We start from the raw sequence: 17,398 nt of genomic DNA, 5'->3' as shown, positions 1-17,398 counted from the left end.
GAGTTTCTTACATGTTCTCACTCCTCTCTCCGGCTGCAAAAGTTCTCTCTCCCAGTGTTTTTCTACTTCTTAAATATGTTATCACAGAGGCGCTGATTGGCTTGGCCTTGGCCAGCGGCAGGCCCATCTTAGAGCCGGCTGGCATTGGCTCTGTCAGACACAAGGGGAGCTTCTAGCAGCTTCTCACAGAAGCCACCCCTGTAGCCCCCCCGCTGCCAAAACCCTGCCACGCAAACCCAACACAGTATGTTACTGTACATCTTCAGGATTGTTTCTGCAGTTGCTGTGAAGCTGCTAGTGCCTCATCATCAATGTGACAGCCCACACCTTGGGCTGTCAGTGATGGTGGAATTAGTTATGTGCTCTAACATCATTCTCCTCTCTTCTTTTCTTCCTCTAGTAATGTGGAATCTGTAAAAGGGAGAAACATAGAGCACTGGTATAAGATTTTCTCTGTTATTGATCTCCTAGAAATTGTTTTAATCTTCACAGCTGCAAAAAACATTTTCTACATCTCTGTTGAGAAAGTGGCCACACCATTCTGAATGTTAGGAGTTTGTCTTACAGAAGCTGTATTATTTACTGGTAAAAATCACTAATATACTTTCCTGATGGACAGCTGAGGTGTGATAAGCAAAGTGTATCATAAGGGCAGTGGAAAAGGATAGAAAAGCAAGTGCCTGATGATTTTAACTGTATAGAAGGAAAAAAAAATAAGATTTGCTCACCTATCTCAGGACAAAATGGCTTGCAGATAGTAATGGAACAAACACTACTACCAAGAGGCATGGTCCTGCCCGCCTGAAGATAGAAAACACAGACAGACATAGTGCTACAGCATTTATGGTTTCTGTAAATGTGTTTTGAATGTCATTATTATCTTCTTTCCCATGCGATTTTAAGCACTGCGGTTGAATATAGTCAGGGGAACAACAGTCTGCTGCTGTTACTGAGAATCCCAGATAAGCACCAGTGAATCCCTTACCAGAGTATTACATGAGATTCAAACACTGGGGTATTTTCCCAGAATTTTAATCAGCACTTGTTTGTTTTCTGCATACTTAAAGATGCTCACAAAGCCGTAGATAGTCTGGCTGCTTTCAGAGTGCTCTGTTAGAAAATCCCAGCTCTTAACCTTATTTGCCAGCTGTGTTGCATCAAACAACCAACCTTTCCTAAAATTCTGAAGCAAATGAACAGTGAACAGAATCAGAGATGATCCCGAGGGTCAAAAAGAAGTGTGAAAGTAAAATGCATTGACAAAATGAGCTGGAATGAGAATGCTGTAGTCCAGCTTTCCTGTAATGCTGGCCTGGAGCAAGTTCAGAGAAAAGGCAGAGTGAAAGACATTGGGATTGGGTTTTTCGTTTTTGGTTTTGGTTTTTGTTGTTTTTTGTTTAAAGTCTGCTTTAACAGACTGTACTGCATTTCTTGCCTTAGCTTGTGGTAGAAGGTGAGATTACTTAAACTCAGAAGTTCACTGTGTTAAAAGTTTGTTCTGCTGTAAAAATAATGATAAAAAAGGGACATGATTTGTAAGATGAAAGTGAGAGAGAATTCCTTTTTTTGTGTTTTTGATATTGTGTATATATAATAGTAGAATGGAAATTCCTCAGTCCCAGTAATGACCCATTTTTATGTCCTGCAACCACCAGATTAACACACATCCCCCAAAAAAAACCCCTATATATAAAATTATACATGATCTGAGAACTGCCAGCATGCCCTCCTTGTGTGTATTGCAATGTACTTTGAGTGGATAGGTTCTTGGCCAGCAATGAAGAACACGTTTTCATAGCATCGCACAGTAGCTGAATTTGGAAGGGACCTTTGGAGTTAGATCCACTTTTGAAATTGTAGGTTGCTCAGGGCAACTTGTCTGAGTGAGTACTGAGTGTTTCCCTGGCTGGAGATTCAGCAGCCTCTCTGGGCAGCCTGCTTCAGCATGTGATCATCCTCATGGTTAAAACTTCTGCTTGTATGGAATAGGAATTTCCCTTGTTCCGGCCTATGTTCATTGCCTCTTGTGCTTTTTCTGAGCATTTTTGGAATGAGTCTGGCTCTGCCTTCTAACTACTACTGAGGTGGCTGAAGACATGAATTAGATCTCTCCTTAGCTTTCTCTTCTTCTAGCTAAATGACCTGAATTCCCTCAGGTTCTTCTCATATGTTGCATACTTTAGACCCCTAATTGTTCAGGGTTTGTTTTTTTTTTGCTGAGCTCAGTCTGGTTTGTCACTGTTTTTCCTGTATTGGGGAGCCCAGAAGTAGGCACAGTACTCTTTATTTCAGTGACCTGAGTTGAAAAACTTCTACTTGACTCCAAGACAGCTGGAAAACTCCCCTGTATTTCCAACATACACAGGGTGTATACTATTGATATATTATCTGCCGGTAAGATTTATAAATGAAAAGAGCAGTCCGTGGTATGAGCTAAAAAGGTTCTACCTACTTATTTGGAGATGTAGTCAGGAAACTGCATAAACATATGTGTTTGAGGAAAAGTCATGTTGGTGGCAGGGCCACGCTGCCTGAGCCAAACTGTATCCATTCCAAGTTTTCAAGCTTCAGGTTGTTCTCAGAAACGCATAAATTATAAGAGGTTTGCATCGACAAAAGTCTAAATTCTTCTTTCACAGTTCTTCAGATCCTTGTAGGAGGATATAGTCATGCCCATGTGCTCACCTTTCTCAGTCATGCCTTCTTGAATCTTTTGCTAGTAAGATGTTCTACCTATTGTTTGTCACTGTTGCACCTTTACTGTGGCATTTCCATAATGAAAGCTGTCAGGCAGCTTCTGTAGCTCTCTGTACTTTTAAGAGCATCTTTTCCAGCCAGTCTACCAGAGACCTAAACCCAAAGTTTTTGACCTAGTTAATGCAATGTCCACAGTGAAATGTTTGAGCAAAGAAAGAGCTAATGATCTCTTGACATATAGTCCACCTGGTAACTTCTGTGTATTCCGTTTTTATCTCTGTGTCTTTAAAAAAATGAAGCGAAATGCAAAACTGGAGGGAGTTTCAAGATAGCTGCTGATTTTTGTTGTATCAAAAGGTTGATAGGGAGACTGAGTGAAATATATAGTACTTCTAGAGGAATTACGGCTACATTAGGAAAATTTGTGAGTGAGGTTCAAAAAGTATGTTTCAGCTATTGGGAATGGTAGCTCAAAAGCTGATCATATCTGCCATACTCAAGCCTAACAACTATCTACTAGGAATACCTAAAGGATGATTAGTATGTGAATATCCTTGTACAGCATCTTCTATGCAGTATTGCAATACAGCAATAAGTCTTCGCCCGAAAGCCCTCAAAAGAAAGGGTTCGTATTGGGAATCTCTTCATGGAGACTTTCGTTAAACTATCACTTAATACAAGTGATTACACACTAGACACACTACTGTCCTTTTAGATTCCAGCTGATGATCATGCAGTACAGTGCTGGTGATGCTAGCTGGCTTCAGTCAGCCTTTCAGTGCACAATAAAGCACATGTGTGTACCTAGGCACCTTTCCACATTTGAAATGTCACGTGTTTATAACACAGACATCTGCTAATAAAAAAATGTGCAACTATTTATACACAAGTCATTTTTTTGTTTCATAGCCACAGTGTAACTGACTAAACAGAGTATTGGTAGGTCGATAGGATATACTCTTGATTCTCCAGAAAGTGCAAGTGCATAGCTGTACGCATTAAACAGCATAGCAAACCAATGCCATTCAGAATGTAAGCAGTTTCATTTGTCTTTTCTCTCTAAATTTAGGTATCCATGAAAACATGCATTAAACAAATGCTTCTAGTTTACTTCCTTCTTCATTCCTTGATTGTTGAAGTAATGATGTAAACTGCTGGACAGCAAATCCTCAGTGCCATTTGTGGGTTTTAGAGTGTTTGAATAAAGATTTTGGAATGTGATTTGCTCTGTCTTTTGTACCTAGGAACACTAGGAACCAAATCCTCTGTGCTTCTTTATTTTGCTGTTCCAGAAAAGATTAATTTTACAGGCTTTACAATTCCCATACTGTGGTGGCATGGAGTCCTTCCACATTTCCCATGAACATTACGTATTCCACATGCCAGAAGGATGAATAAGATTGGTATGAATACTGAGGGTAGAATAAAGGATGACTCTTATTCTGATCTGTGAAAGCATCTGTACATGTGCTAGGGATTTACTAAAGTCAGCAAGAGTTAAATACATGCTTAAGAGTTAACCAAGAAAATATTTGTCCTTGCTGAACTGGGACATCTGTGGTAAAGGGAGTAGATTATACCCAATCCTTTGAAAATATTTCTCTGTAGTATAACACTCCTTGCTTTGAAGAAATAAGATGTAAGGTATAACCTCAGTGCCTCACAGTCTCCTTTTAGGATATATATTTAACCATATCTTTAAAACAAAAGTTATCCTCTTCTGATTTTAATGGGCTTACCAGTGGCTGAAGCAACAAAATGAAGAAATAAGAAAAAGAACGAAATTATATTTTTTAACATCAGTTAATAAGAATGCTAATTTTCTCCTTATTTTCTTCTGTATTTTTCCAGAATTTATTTTAAGATTAAAGAAATACAAATATTGCCTCTTATATGAGTTTGTCATTAACATACTTTTTTAATAGTCTACATTTGTATGTAGAAAACTGTTCCCAAAATGTTAAGTATGTGTTTAAATACTGTCTGTTCAATAGATTCTTTATATCACGTTAAAAAAAAAAGATAAAGTAATCTTCATCTGCAAATATATGTTGTTCGTCAAAATGCATTGCTTCTTTATTAGAATATTGCTGTATTCTGACCACTAGATGGTGTAAATGTCTGCAGGTATGTATGTCTGCATGGGAATGTAATTACACAATTATAAATATTATTTTTCTGGCCAACAGATATTTCCTGGACTGATTCTTTCAGACATTAAGCCTGCCAAAAGAATGAAGTTCAAGACAGTCTGCTACCTGCTTGTTCAACTCATGCACTGTCGTAAGATGTTCAAAGCAGAGATCCCTTTCTCCAATGTCATGACGTGTGAGGATGACGATAAGGTAATTCATGTGGACTCTTTGGGCATTGGTTCCAGGGCCACAGCAAGCAGACCTGCTGTGAGAACATATGGGGTGACCTGGCCAACTGATAGAGGAGTTTCTGATGTTCCTTCTGGAGCTAGAGCTATCTAATGTCCACAGCCTTTTCACAGTAAAGATAAAACTTAATTATAACAGGCCTCAAATTTGGACCCTCTCTTGAACAAGACAGCACAGGTGGCCTATGTGGCTTCTATTAAGGGCTTTCTTCACAGGAGTTAGAGTTTCTGAGGCTTTTTCTGCAATTACCAAGAGCTGCCTTTTTGCATCATGAGTCCATCACAGTCTGAAGCTGATGACAGTAAATGCAAAATAACAGAAAAATTTTGTATCTCTAGATGGTTCTTCAAAAAATGAAAGGCAACTGATTAGCCAAAAACCCTCTTAGTCCATAATACAAATCCTAAATAAAAAAAAGTCCCTAATACAAATATGAATACCACTTTCTTGAATGGCTTGTAATGTCATAACTCGAAATTGCTTTACAAACCAGTAGCCTGGTTTAATTCCTTTTCTGTGTGTGGATCTACCCAGAAATTTATGGAGAAAAAACTTTTGAGGAGTGGGTCATTCAATTTTTTTTGCCAGCAGGTGGCCATATTACATAGGTCACTCCACCAGTGCTCCAAAGCAGGGCATGTGTCCACTGGAATCAGTAATTCATCTTGAATGATTGCTCCACCTTTTTTTTAATTATTTAAATAATGTACATTTATTGAAAACTCACTCTAAATCTTACTTTCACAAAGCATTCTAACTTTTATATTTTGGATTTTACATGTGCTTGTGTTTCTTCTGTGAGACAAGGGGAGAAAAGTCCTTTAGTACCTTTAAAACAGTTTCAGTGAAGAATTTCAGTAAATCCAGATTTGATTTTGAAATTGGCCATGTACAAGGCCTTCCAATGGTGAATTAGTACTGTTCTTTGAGTATTTAAAAAAAGTAACCCACACATTCTTTGAAGCATATGCAATACTTTAGAGTGTGTCTTCTGTATATATATGTATAAATATGGTAGCATACGCAGAAAATCCCGATATGGGTTTGCTAGGTATCTAATGAAAATTTTTTCATATCAGAACATTTGCAGTGAAGTTCTACAATGCTACCTTTAACTGAACCAGTTGTTCTGAGCTTTTGTGCTTAATATGGAATGTTTATCATGGAGCATGATACATGATTTTAATATAAATACACTGTGTTGCAATGTGGGGTTTCTTCAGCGGTATCAGTCCTCAAATCGTGTAAAACAAGGTATGGCTATAAAGGCTTTGAAGCCAACACAATCTGTAGCATGTATTTTTTAATTTAATTTCTGAAAATATAAATACTGGATCTTGATCACATATAAGACATAAAGTAAGTCTACTGTGTGAAATAATAATAGAGATAAAAATAAGAGACCTGGTGAAAATAATTATATATGAGCAATAGCTATTTAGCACAGTAACTTTAACCCTATTTCAAAATGGCAGAATAGATAATATAATTTATTCCATATATCAGAATAACTCCCATTGTCTACACTCATTCCACATTTTAAAGCAAAGAAGCATTTTCTTTTTTTTTTTTTAATGCTCACCCCTATTATTATGCTATAGGCTTAAATTTGGATTTTAACATATCCTCAAAGATGTACTTTCTGCTGCACCTTAAGCAATACATATGCTACCTAATTGTTGTTTATCTTTATGAAGAGCAAAATTATATCTTCCTTACAATATTCCTGAAAGCACTCAGCTTCCCTACAAACTTGTAGGACAAATGTCTTCTGCAAGAGAACTTTATCTCTGTTTAGAAACATTTAGAATAGTTATTTGGCTGACAATTTAAGATTTTTACTATGGCTAACAGAACCCAGAAGATTGGATTTGAAAGCTCTAATCTATGTATGTCCACAAGATTATTTTTCATGTTGAAACAATTCTTACACCACAGACAACTTATCAAATAATGGGAGCTCATAGTTTAAAGAAAAATGTTTCGAGTAGCCTGATAATTGTTTAATGCTGGTATAACCTGCTCTTTACATATAAAGCCAGCAAAACAGGACTTGGAAAGTTATTTTATCTTTGCTAAGGTCCATTCTTTACAATCAGAAAACTAAGGTATCAGTCAGCAGTTAACCCTTCCCACTCTTCATAAGTATTCAGGTGTAATATACATATAACATAAGCTATTTAACTCCTGAACTGCTGTAATCCACTGTTTGTTCATTGGTAAGGATCTCATGAGAACTACTTCTTGTGGAATAAAACAGGAAACTGCCATTCCTGCAGAATTACTTAAACAGCAATCACCACCTCTTCTTACCATCTAGTTTAAAAGGATATAGACAGTATAGACTTTAAAGAGTGGGCTATTAAGTACGGACTGCTCTGAAGAGAGAAATTTTGTACACTTTTGTACCAGCTTGCTGACAGACTCTACTGATTATATCCTGAGCCAATGCTGTCCTTATCCCTGAGCAGACTTGTCATTTCATAATGTTTTGAATTGTCTTCTTGAACTCTGCAGATGTTAGATAAAAAAGTATTCCTTTAATTGTACTAAAATAGTACAACTTGCATGAGCTTGGTTGTCAAAACTCTTCTGGGAAGTAAGGCTTGATCTCTTTTGAGGTAAAAAGGATATACAGTTGATATCTCTTTCTTCCTACTCAAAGTGCTAACCATTAGGTGACTGTTTTTTCTTTTACAAGATTGGCCTATATCTTTCTCACTGTGTGTTTAAAAAATGCTGCATCTACAAGAGTATTTTGTGAAGGCCCTGACCCTTTCAATGTGCTGGGGCATGGGCAGTCATCCTAGTGCAGATCTAGCCATAACGGTTTAGATTACAGTGCCCTCAACTGAAGGTTACCACCAGTGTGGCTGAGATGCTGCTCATCGTCTTCTGAGTGCTTTCTGTGAAAAGTGAGAGAGATTGTCTAAAATCCCTTTCAGATATGCTCTGTGATAAATCTTTTGCACTGAAAAGGGCTATGAGTGATCATCTTGTCAGTTGTGCTGTCTCAGCCATGGAGGAATTAACCCCAGTAAGGCACAAGTTAGCTCTGATAATTTATTGAACTGCTCCGTCTGGATCTGCAAGTCCACTTAAGGCATTCCCAGGGGGTCTTAACAAGAGAGCCACTTGAGTGAGTCAAAGGAAGGAACACTTGAGATTTCGGACCCTCTGAAGTCACATATGGTCACTGTGCAAGAGGTTAAGGAAAAGTATCTCGTCAAAATATATATTGCTACCTAGACAGTCTTGGACAGTAGGACTTGTAACATGAGAGCCTAGTTATCTTGTCTTCAGGATGTCCAGAGCTCCATGTCTTCTGTCAAGAAAAAAATTCTCATTATTTTTCTAGGTAAAATCACATTGACTGACATCAAACTGATTATTTCCTCAGTGGCAGAGAAGTATCAGGGCAGTATGTGAAGAGAATTTCTGCAGATCAAGAGTGAAATCCTGGAATGCAGTGGAGGTTTTCTCATTGATTTTAATGAGATTGGAATTTCAGCTAAGAAGTTTTTAGAAGACAACAATCACATGGAGATAAGATCTCTGTCTTTTGTAGTTGCTCTGCTTAATGAATTCCTCATCCTAGCTGTAAGCTTGAGATAGTATGAACAGCAATGATAAATTTCAATGTTAATAAAATCTTTGCTTCTTTCTTCATCTGTGCTACAGAGGAGAGCATTAAGGACAGCCTCTGAAAAACTCAGGAATCGTTCCTCTTTTTCTACCAATGTTGTATACAACACTCCAGGAACTCGAGTAAACAGATACATCAGCCGTTTGATAGAGGCCCGGCAAACAGAGTCTGAGATGGCTGACTTGAACTTCATTACCCTGAAGTATAAGCAAATTGAGCGTGAAAAAAAAGTAAGGGGGTTTAAAATTATTTTTACTGATTTCACTTATCATGAGCCAGCTAGCATTGGGTTTTTGTTTGTTTTTAAACAATATTTAAATTCTATTCACCATCTTTAAATAATCCTCTGGACTGTTTCTCAGTTAAGAGGGAGACATTATCTCCACCTTCTGTGGAATCACTTGGAGGGGATGAAAAAAAGATCAGTATCTTTATACTCATCAAGATCCTCCCCCATAAAGTTACTCATCCTGTGTTTTGGCCTTACTTTTGCTTCTCCAAACTGCCTGACCTGCATTACCTGTTTAATGCTGTCTTATGGCAATGTGGCTGCCTACTGACCCATCTGCACTGGAGAAGCATTAATGACAGGAGGATGCTTCCCTCTGCATATGCAACATGATAAGTAAAAAATAGTAAAAGTAATAGAAAATATGCCAGACTTATAAGCACGCATATAAACTAACAAAGTAGAGCTGTTTGTTCCTACCTTGTATGGATTTTGTTTGTAAATACAAATTGTTTTAATTGAAAAAAAAAACAAAACCCTTTTGTTTATGTGCTTGAAAAAGCAGAAGTGATATGATTTTGGATTAATTTGGCAATAGCATTTATTTTTCCACTGTAAGTCACTTCATAGCCTAAGATGTCATGTTACTATTCTTTCAACTCAGAATGCTGTGTGCCACATTGGACTAATTTTTTTTAAGGTCTTGAGCATTAACTTTGATTTCAAGTTTCCACAGTAATTTATTATTTAATCATAATTGTTTTCTTTCAAAATAAGAAAGTCTTTCGGTGTAAATGAGATGATTGAAATTTTGACCTTTCTGAGGTTTCTACTGCTGAAAAGTGTTCTGTTGTAAGGACTGTGGCTTAGTTGAATCAAGAACAGTAACTGTTCAAAACTAAGCCAGTGTCTCATTAGCAGCTGCCTCCAGCCCACCCGTTAGTGTCCTGTCCTGAGCAGCTGAGGTGACAGGATTCCTTGAAGGCAGCATCAAGGGGGTTTTGGCCTTTTTTTGTGATGAGTAGGTGAAGAGGAGGGAGTGCCACCTCCTTCTGGTTCAAAATGGCTGAATCCTTTTTGCTCCAATAGATGAACTTATGTTTGAGCCTAACTCAGATTTGACTAGTTACAGGGTGGAAAAAAAAAAACAAAACAGCTAAGCCAACAGGAGCAGCTGAAACAGAAGGCTGTCAAGGAAAATGTGTAGACTTGCCTCATCTTTTTTTTCATGTGAACTTAGCAACGATTATTTCTGTTTGTAAAATGGGTAGGGGCTTGCTTTATTTTAGGCTATAGTTCTTTCTTACTGAGAATGGACAAGTGGTGGGTGTGTATAAAATGCTCACTGTATTAATTTGTTCCTTTCTTTAACAGTACCACCAGCTTCAGGATGAGTACTTCACCAGTGCTGTAGTTCTCTCACTAATTCTAGCTGCCTTATTTGGCCTTGTCTACCTTCTAATAATACCACAGTAAGTTTCTGTCTTTTGCCATTATAATTCAAAGCGGAATATCTTCAAGCATCCTGCACAGGTCAAAACACTGTCTTTGGAACGGGAATTAGCACCCAGGTCAGTAGCTTCTCAAACAGGAGACCCACAGCGGAGCTGCAGATGTAGGCACACAGGGGGTTTTTCCCAACTTCCCAGAGGCAGGGAAGTGCCAGGGACGCAGAAGAGACCCGCCACAAGCCGACTGCTCTCGCAGGAACTGCTGACGAGACCTGGGCTTTGCCAAAGCAACGGCGCCCACTGCCGACACCTGTAAAAGGCAACCTAGGGAGCGCTAGCGACCTGGAGCGCGGCGTGGCAGTTTGCGCAGGCAGGGCCTGGTCAGTCTACCTGCTCAAGAGGGGAGTCCACTGGTGGTCATCAGTCTCTCATAGGAGTTCAGCCATGGCAGAAAGCCCTAAGCTCTGTGCTTACCAGAAGGCATGTGGCAACACAGACAGAGCTGCCGCAGAAGCATGCAGCCACCCAGCTCTCAGGCTGCAGGGAGTGTCTGAGCTTGGCACTGGCAGGGGAAGGCAGTAGTGAGATTGGCTGCCTGAGGCGTGACCAGGTGGATGATCTGCTCAGCCTGGTGGCAGAATTACGTGAAGAAGTGGAGAGGTTAAGGAGCATCAGAGAGGCTGAGAGAGAGATAGACTGGTGGAGCCAAGCTCTACCCTCCCTGAGACAGAAACAGGGACAGCTAACAGACCAAAGCCAAAGTGAAGGGGACCCTGTATCCTTCCCTTGCCTGGCAGAAGGCAGCAGCCTCAAAGAGGGGAGTGAATGGAAACAAGTCCACGCTCGGCATGGCAGGTGGACCTTCTCCTCCTCACCCACCTTGCCTTCCCATGTACCCCTGTGCAACACGTATGAGGCTCTGGCTGTGGAAGGCCACTCGAGCGAGGATATGGATCACAGTCAAGCTACACCAGAGGTAGCACCTAGGCCCAAAAGGCCCATGCCTCATGTCGTGACCACTCCCACAAAGCAGAAAAGGCGGGTTATAGTTGTAGGGAACTCCCTTCTGAAGGGTACAGAGGGCCCAATATGCAGGGCAGACCCTCCTCTCAGAGAAGTCTGCTGCCTCCCCGGGGGCGTGTTAAGGACATCACTAGGAAATTCCCCAGCCTGGTACGCCTCTCTGACTATTACCCACTGCTGCTCCTCCATGTCGGTGGGGATGAAGCAGGGACACGTACCACGAAAGCGATCAAAAGGGACTTCAGGCTCTTGGGACAGTCACTGAAGGATTCGGGAGGGTAGGTAATATTCTCCTTCCTCCTTCCAGTTGAGGGCAGCAATGTTGGGAGGAACAGGCGGACACAGTCCGTTAACACATGGTTCCGTGGCTGGTGTCAATGCCACAACTTTGGGTTCTTTGACAATGGGACGGCCTACATGGCACCAGGCCTGATGAACCCTGATGGGTTTTATCTCTCTCAAAGGAGGAAGAGGATCTTTGCCCAGGAACTAGCGGGGCTCATCGACAGAGCTTTAAACTAGGCTCGAAGCGGGAGGGGCATAACATAAGGCTTGCCAGCGACATGTTGTGGGATGATGTGCCCAGGTTGGAGGGACGGGGTGCTGGCGAGGGCCCTCGGCCTACTGCTCAGAGACGTGCTGGATGCACTAGAGCACGCTCGAAGCCTAGAGGAGACGAGCCGGGGCTCTGGATGCAACAGGAACCAACAGGGTAACACTGGGAAGACACATCAAAAGAATTCCAGCCACCCCAGCCAATAAGTCAGCCTCAACGGGGGCACAACTGAAATGCCTCTACGTGAACACACGGATCATGGGGAATAAACAAGAGAAGCTGGAGACGTGTGTGCGCCTGCAAGGCTATGACTTTATTGGCATTACAGAGATGTAGTGGGATAGCTCCTATGACTGGAGTGTTGGGATGGTAGGATACAGGCTCTTTAGGAAGGACAGGCAGGGCAGACAAGGAGGGGGCGTCGCCCTCTATGTCAGTGACCAGCTGGAGTGCATGGAGCTCCACCTGGGGATGGATGAGGAGCTGACTGAGAGCCTATGGGTCAGGATTAAAGGGAGGGCTGGGGCAGGGGACATCATAGTGGGGGTCTGCTACAGGCCACCTGACCAGGGGGACTGAGCAGATGAAGCTCTCTATAGGCAGATAGGAGCAGCCTCATGTTCACAAGCCCTGGTCCTTATGGGGGACTTCAACCACCCTGACATCTGTTGGAGGGACAATGCAGCTGAGTGCTAGCAATCCAGGAAGTTCCTGGAATGTGTCGATGACATTTTCTCCTCCAAGTGATAGAGGAGCCCATGAGGAGAGGTGCCATGCTGGACCTTATTCTCACCAACAAGGAGGGCCTGGTAGGGGATGTCAAGCTCAAGGGCAGCCTTGGCTGCAGTGACCACGAAATGGTGGAATTCAGGATCCTCAGGGCAGTGAGGAGGGCGTGCAGCAAGCTCACTACCCTGGACTTCAGGAGAGCAGACTTTAGCCTGTTCCGGGATCTGCTTGGTAGAATACCATGGGACAAAGCCTTGGAAGGCAGAGGGGCCCAAGACGGCTGGCTAATAGTCAAGGGTCACCTCCTCCAAGCTCAGGAGCAATGCATCCCAACAAAGAGGAAGTCAAGCAAAACCACCAAGAGGCCCCCATGGATGAACAAGGAGCTCCTGGACAAAGTCAAGCAAAAAAAGGAAGCCTACAGAGGGTGGAAGCAAGGGCAGGTAGCCTGGGAAGAATACAGAGAAACTGTCTGAGCAGCCAGGGAGCAGGTTAGGAAAGCCAAAGCCCTGATAGAAATTAGTCTGGCCAGGGATGTCAAGGACAACAAGAAAAGCTTCTATAGGTATATTAGTGATAAAAGGAGGACGAGGGAAAATGTGGGTCCGCTCCGGAATGAAACAGGTGACCTGGTTACCCAGGATATGGAGAAGGCTGAGGTACTCAATGACTTCTTTGCCTCAGTCTTCACTGGCAAATGCTTGAGCCACACTGCCCAGGTCACAGAAGGCAAAGGCAGGGACTGGGAGAATGCAGAACCACCCGCTGTAGGAGAAGATCAGGTTTGAGAATATCTAAGGAACCTGAAGGTGCACAAGTCCATGGGACCTGATGAGTTGCATCCGTGGGTCTTGAGGGAACTGGCAGATGAAGTGGCCAGGCCACTCTCCATCATATTTGAGAAGTCCTGGCAGTCCAGTGAAGTTCCCACCAACTGGAAGAGGGGGAACATAACCCCCATTTTTAAGAAGGGAAAAAAGGAAGACCCAGGGAACTACAGGCCGGTCAGTCTCACCTCCGTGCCTGGCAAGATTATGGAGCAGACCCTCCTGGAGACTATGCTCAGGCACATGGAAAACAAGGAGGTGATTGGTGACAGCCAACATGGCTTCACTAAGGGCAAATCATGCCTGACAAACTTGGTGGCCTTCTGTGATGGGGTTACAGCATTGGTGGATAAGGGAAGGGCAACTGACGTGATCTGCCTGGACTTGTGCAAGGCATTTCACACTGTCCCGCACAACATCTTTGTGTCTAAATTGGAGAGACATGGATTCAATGGATGGACCACTCGGTGGATAAGAAATTGGCTGGATGGTCACACTCAAAGAGTTGTGGTCAACGGCTCAATGTCCAAGTGGAGAACGGTGACGAGTGGTGTTCCTCAGGGGTCGGTACTGGGACTGACACTGTTCAACATCTTTGTCAGTGACATGGACAGTGGGATCGAGTGCACCCTCAGCAAGTTTGCCAATGACACCAAGCTGTGTGGTGTGGTCGACATGCTGGAGGGAAGGGATGCCATCCAGAGGGACCTTGACAGGCTGGAGAGGTGGGCCCATGCAAACCTCATGAAGTTCAACAAGGCCAAGTGCAAGGTCCTGCACGTGGGTCGGCGCAATCCCAAGCATGACTATAGGCTGGGCGAGGAATGGATTGAAAGCAGCCCTGAGGAGAAGGACGTGGGGGTGTTGATTGATGAGAAGTTCAACATGAGCCGGCAGTGTGTGCTTGCAGCCCAGAAAGCCAACCGTGTCCTGGGCTGCATCAAAAGAGGTGTGACCAGCAGGTTGAGGGAGGTGATCCTGCCCCTCTGCTCCGCTCTCGTGAGACCCCACCTGGAGTACTGCGTCCAGCTCTGGGGGCCCCATTACAAGAGAGACATGGAGCTGTTGGAGAGAGTCCAGAGGAGGGCCACGAAGCTAATTGGAGGGCTGGAGCACCTCTCCTATGAGGACAGGCTGAGAGAGTTGGGATTGTTCAACCTGGAGAAGAGAAGGCTCTGGGGAGATCTAATTGCGGCTTACCAGTACCTGAAGGGGGCCTACAGGAAAGATGGTGAGGGACTGTTTATCAGGGAGTGTAGTGACAGGACAAGGGGTAATGGGTTTAAGCTGAAGGAGTGTTGGTTTAGATTAGAGGTTAGGAAGAAATTCTTTACTGTTAGAGTGGTGAGGTACTGGAACAGGTTGTCCAGAGAGGTTGTGGATGCCCCATTCCTGGAAGTGTTTAAGACCAGGTTGGATGAGGCTTTGGGCAACATGGTCTAGTGGAGGGTGTCCCTGCCTGCAGCAGGGGTGTTGGAACTAAACGATCTTTGAGGTGCCTTCCAACCCAAACCATTCTATGATTCTATGATTCTCTGTTGGTATACCCTCAGTATAACTGTTATCTCTTCCATTTGTCCAAAGGAGCCGTATTTTGCTATCTTATTTAAAACAATATCTTCCTTGTTCTCTCTTTTTTTCTCTTTTTATTCCTTTTTTTTTTTGTTGTTGGTAGAAGGATGCACTTAGAAGACAAAAACACTGAAATCTGCTAAACTTATGTAACATATTTCTGCACTACAAACAAAGGTGTTATTGCAGCTTTTCTAAATGTATTTGTGCTGGCTTTGGAGGAGGTACTTCAGGTATTGATAGCAACAGGTAAACACAGAGCTTAATGGGAACTAAGTACTGAAGTATCCATTCAGGTTTTCAACGAAAATTTATAGCCTGCATTGAGGTTTTTTGGTATCAATGCTATCACTACACAAAGTGCCCGGTGCATAGTTTGGCCATTCCCACATGAGTTGCAGTCAGAACTTGGCTGCAGTAAAGCATGCATAACCAAATACTCATGATGTATTTGGGGGATGCCTGATGCTTATTGTTGAGTGACATAGTTTAGTGATTACTTCAGATTTTGTCAATTAGACTTCACTTTCAAATCTAGGGATTATACTAAGTAGATGTAATTGTGTCCAAGGTATAAAAATTATTAGCAATAAGCTTTTTCAGATGAGAAAATCAAAACATTCAAAATAAGCTTCACTCACTTCTACTAATTTTTATGGTTTCAATGGAAATAAAACTGGCCACAGGATAATGCTTTTGAAAATCCCATTTTAAATTCTAGTCTTTTCTATTCATAAATCCCCAGTCAGAATAATACTTATTCCTGTATTCTATTATTTCTAACTGAATGTTTGAGAAACACCTTTTTTACTTTAATAATAATAATTTGTTATATAATACCTTTCATCTGTAGAATTCAAACTCACTTACAAAAGTCATCTAATTTCCATACTAACAACCTCTGGTGACTGATTGGAGCATAGTTAAGAACTCTTTCACCTACTTCTGAAGCAAAGCTCAGCTGCAGCCCATGGCAATTGAGAACAAGGAGAGACAAAGGGTGTAGTTGAAACTAGAATAAATTTCCAAGAATCACATGGTGTGATAGTTGGTAACCTTTCCAAAATATACTGTCACTTAAAAACAGCTGGGCAGAGATTCAGTTTAAGCTCTGATCTGACAGACACATGAGTTCCAGCAGAACACAACTACTGAAGGCCATGAAGATGCACTGGCTCATCACTGGGTTAGTTAGAAAAACCACCCACTGAATGGTCTTAACTTCTCTCTTCCAGTGTCTGTTGGTGGTGGCTTCATACAACCAAATTACTAGTCTTCTCAGGCTCTTCCCTCGCTGTGAAACAGATGCAGCTACGAGCTCGACTAAAACTTTGGAACTATTGGAAAATTTCCCCTCTCCACAGAAGTTGGAGCTTTAAGTTGCTCTTTAGTTTGCCAAAGTAGTTATAAGTACGACAAGAGAATGCAAAAGCCAAGACGTGTATTGTGTTACTATAATGGGAGAAGTGATAATAATGGTGTTTGACATGTATCACAATATTCCAAGGAGGAGGTTCAAAATCTAGAGACAAGAAAGCCAATTGCTGCATAAATACACAGAAAGCAATGGGCTTGACGTTCTCCCAATTCCTGTCATTATCTGAGCAAAACAGCTTCTCAGCTAAAGACATAATTTACATGCCCAGATGACATTGGTGAAAGTAAGGCTATGTTCCTGTCAACCTAAGCTGTCCAATTATGGAGGCACACATGCAGCATAGCCACTAAAAGCTGCGATGATGAACCTTGCTGATGTCTTATGCTGGGTTTATTTTTAAAAAACAATGTAGCCCTTTGTTAGTGGTTTCAACCCAAATCTCTGTCAGGGTCCCACTCAACACTAGTGTCAGTTGTTGGCTGTTCCTGCCTTGAAAGATGCTGTTGCAATCATATCCCCTGCATTGTTTTTTAGCATACTACCATTCTGAATATAAGCAAATTCTCTAAAAGCACAGGAGAGCCTGCTGGCTATTAATACTTGTGTTCAGAATGCACACTGACAGAATCTAGAGTCACCTCCCCATTCTGGATACACATACTACACCACAGCATTTTCCCTGTTTGTATATTGGTGGGAATTGTTACATGATTTTGAAATTAAAGCCAAATACTGAGAAATTCCACAGCAGAGGAATTGCGCTCTTTGTCTTCTACTGTTAGAAACCCTGTATAAGCAATCTTTCCCCAGTGATGGTCAAGGGCACAGATGCATACATACCTGCAGCCATGGATCACATCCTCTGGACCATCTGTCACATTTTCAAGACTAGAAAAGAAAGTGTGA

The 17,398-nt window shown here is 42.0% G+C and overlaps 1 protein-coding gene and 1 long non-coding RNA gene across 2 annotated transcripts in view; one reads left to right on the top strand and one right to left on the bottom strand.

Moving 5' to 3' along the window:
• The window catches only part of ADCY1 (adenylate cyclase 1), a 165,473-nt gene that overhangs the window by 111,364 nt on the left and 36,711 nt on the right, over positions 1 to 17,398 (top strand). The window contains exons 8-10 of the mRNA XM_054814354.1: positions 4,887 to 5,042; positions 8,763 to 8,957; positions 10,331 to 10,428. Of these exons, the coding sequence (XP_054670329.1) occupies positions 4,887 to 5,042; positions 8,763 to 8,957; positions 10,331 to 10,428 (449 nt within the window). The remainder of the gene's footprint in view (positions 1 to 4,886; positions 5,043 to 8,762; positions 8,958 to 10,330; positions 10,429 to 17,398) is intronic.
• On the bottom strand, positions 282 to 17,382 carry LOC129202163 (uncharacterized). The gene is made up of 3 exons (XR_008575639.1): positions 17,333 to 17,382; positions 729 to 801; positions 282 to 411 (listed from the first exon to the last, which is right to left on the bottom strand). It is a non-coding gene; the product is annotated as an uncharacterized LOC129202163 (long non-coding RNA).

This window comes from Grus americana, chromosome 2, assembly GCF_028858705.1.
Source record: "Grus americana isolate bGruAme1 chromosome 2, bGruAme1.mat, whole genome shotgun sequence".
NCBI classification, from domain to species: Eukaryota; Metazoa; Chordata; class Aves; order Gruiformes; family Gruidae; genus Grus; species Grus americana.
This window is presented reverse-complemented; position numbering and strand designations above follow the sequence as displayed.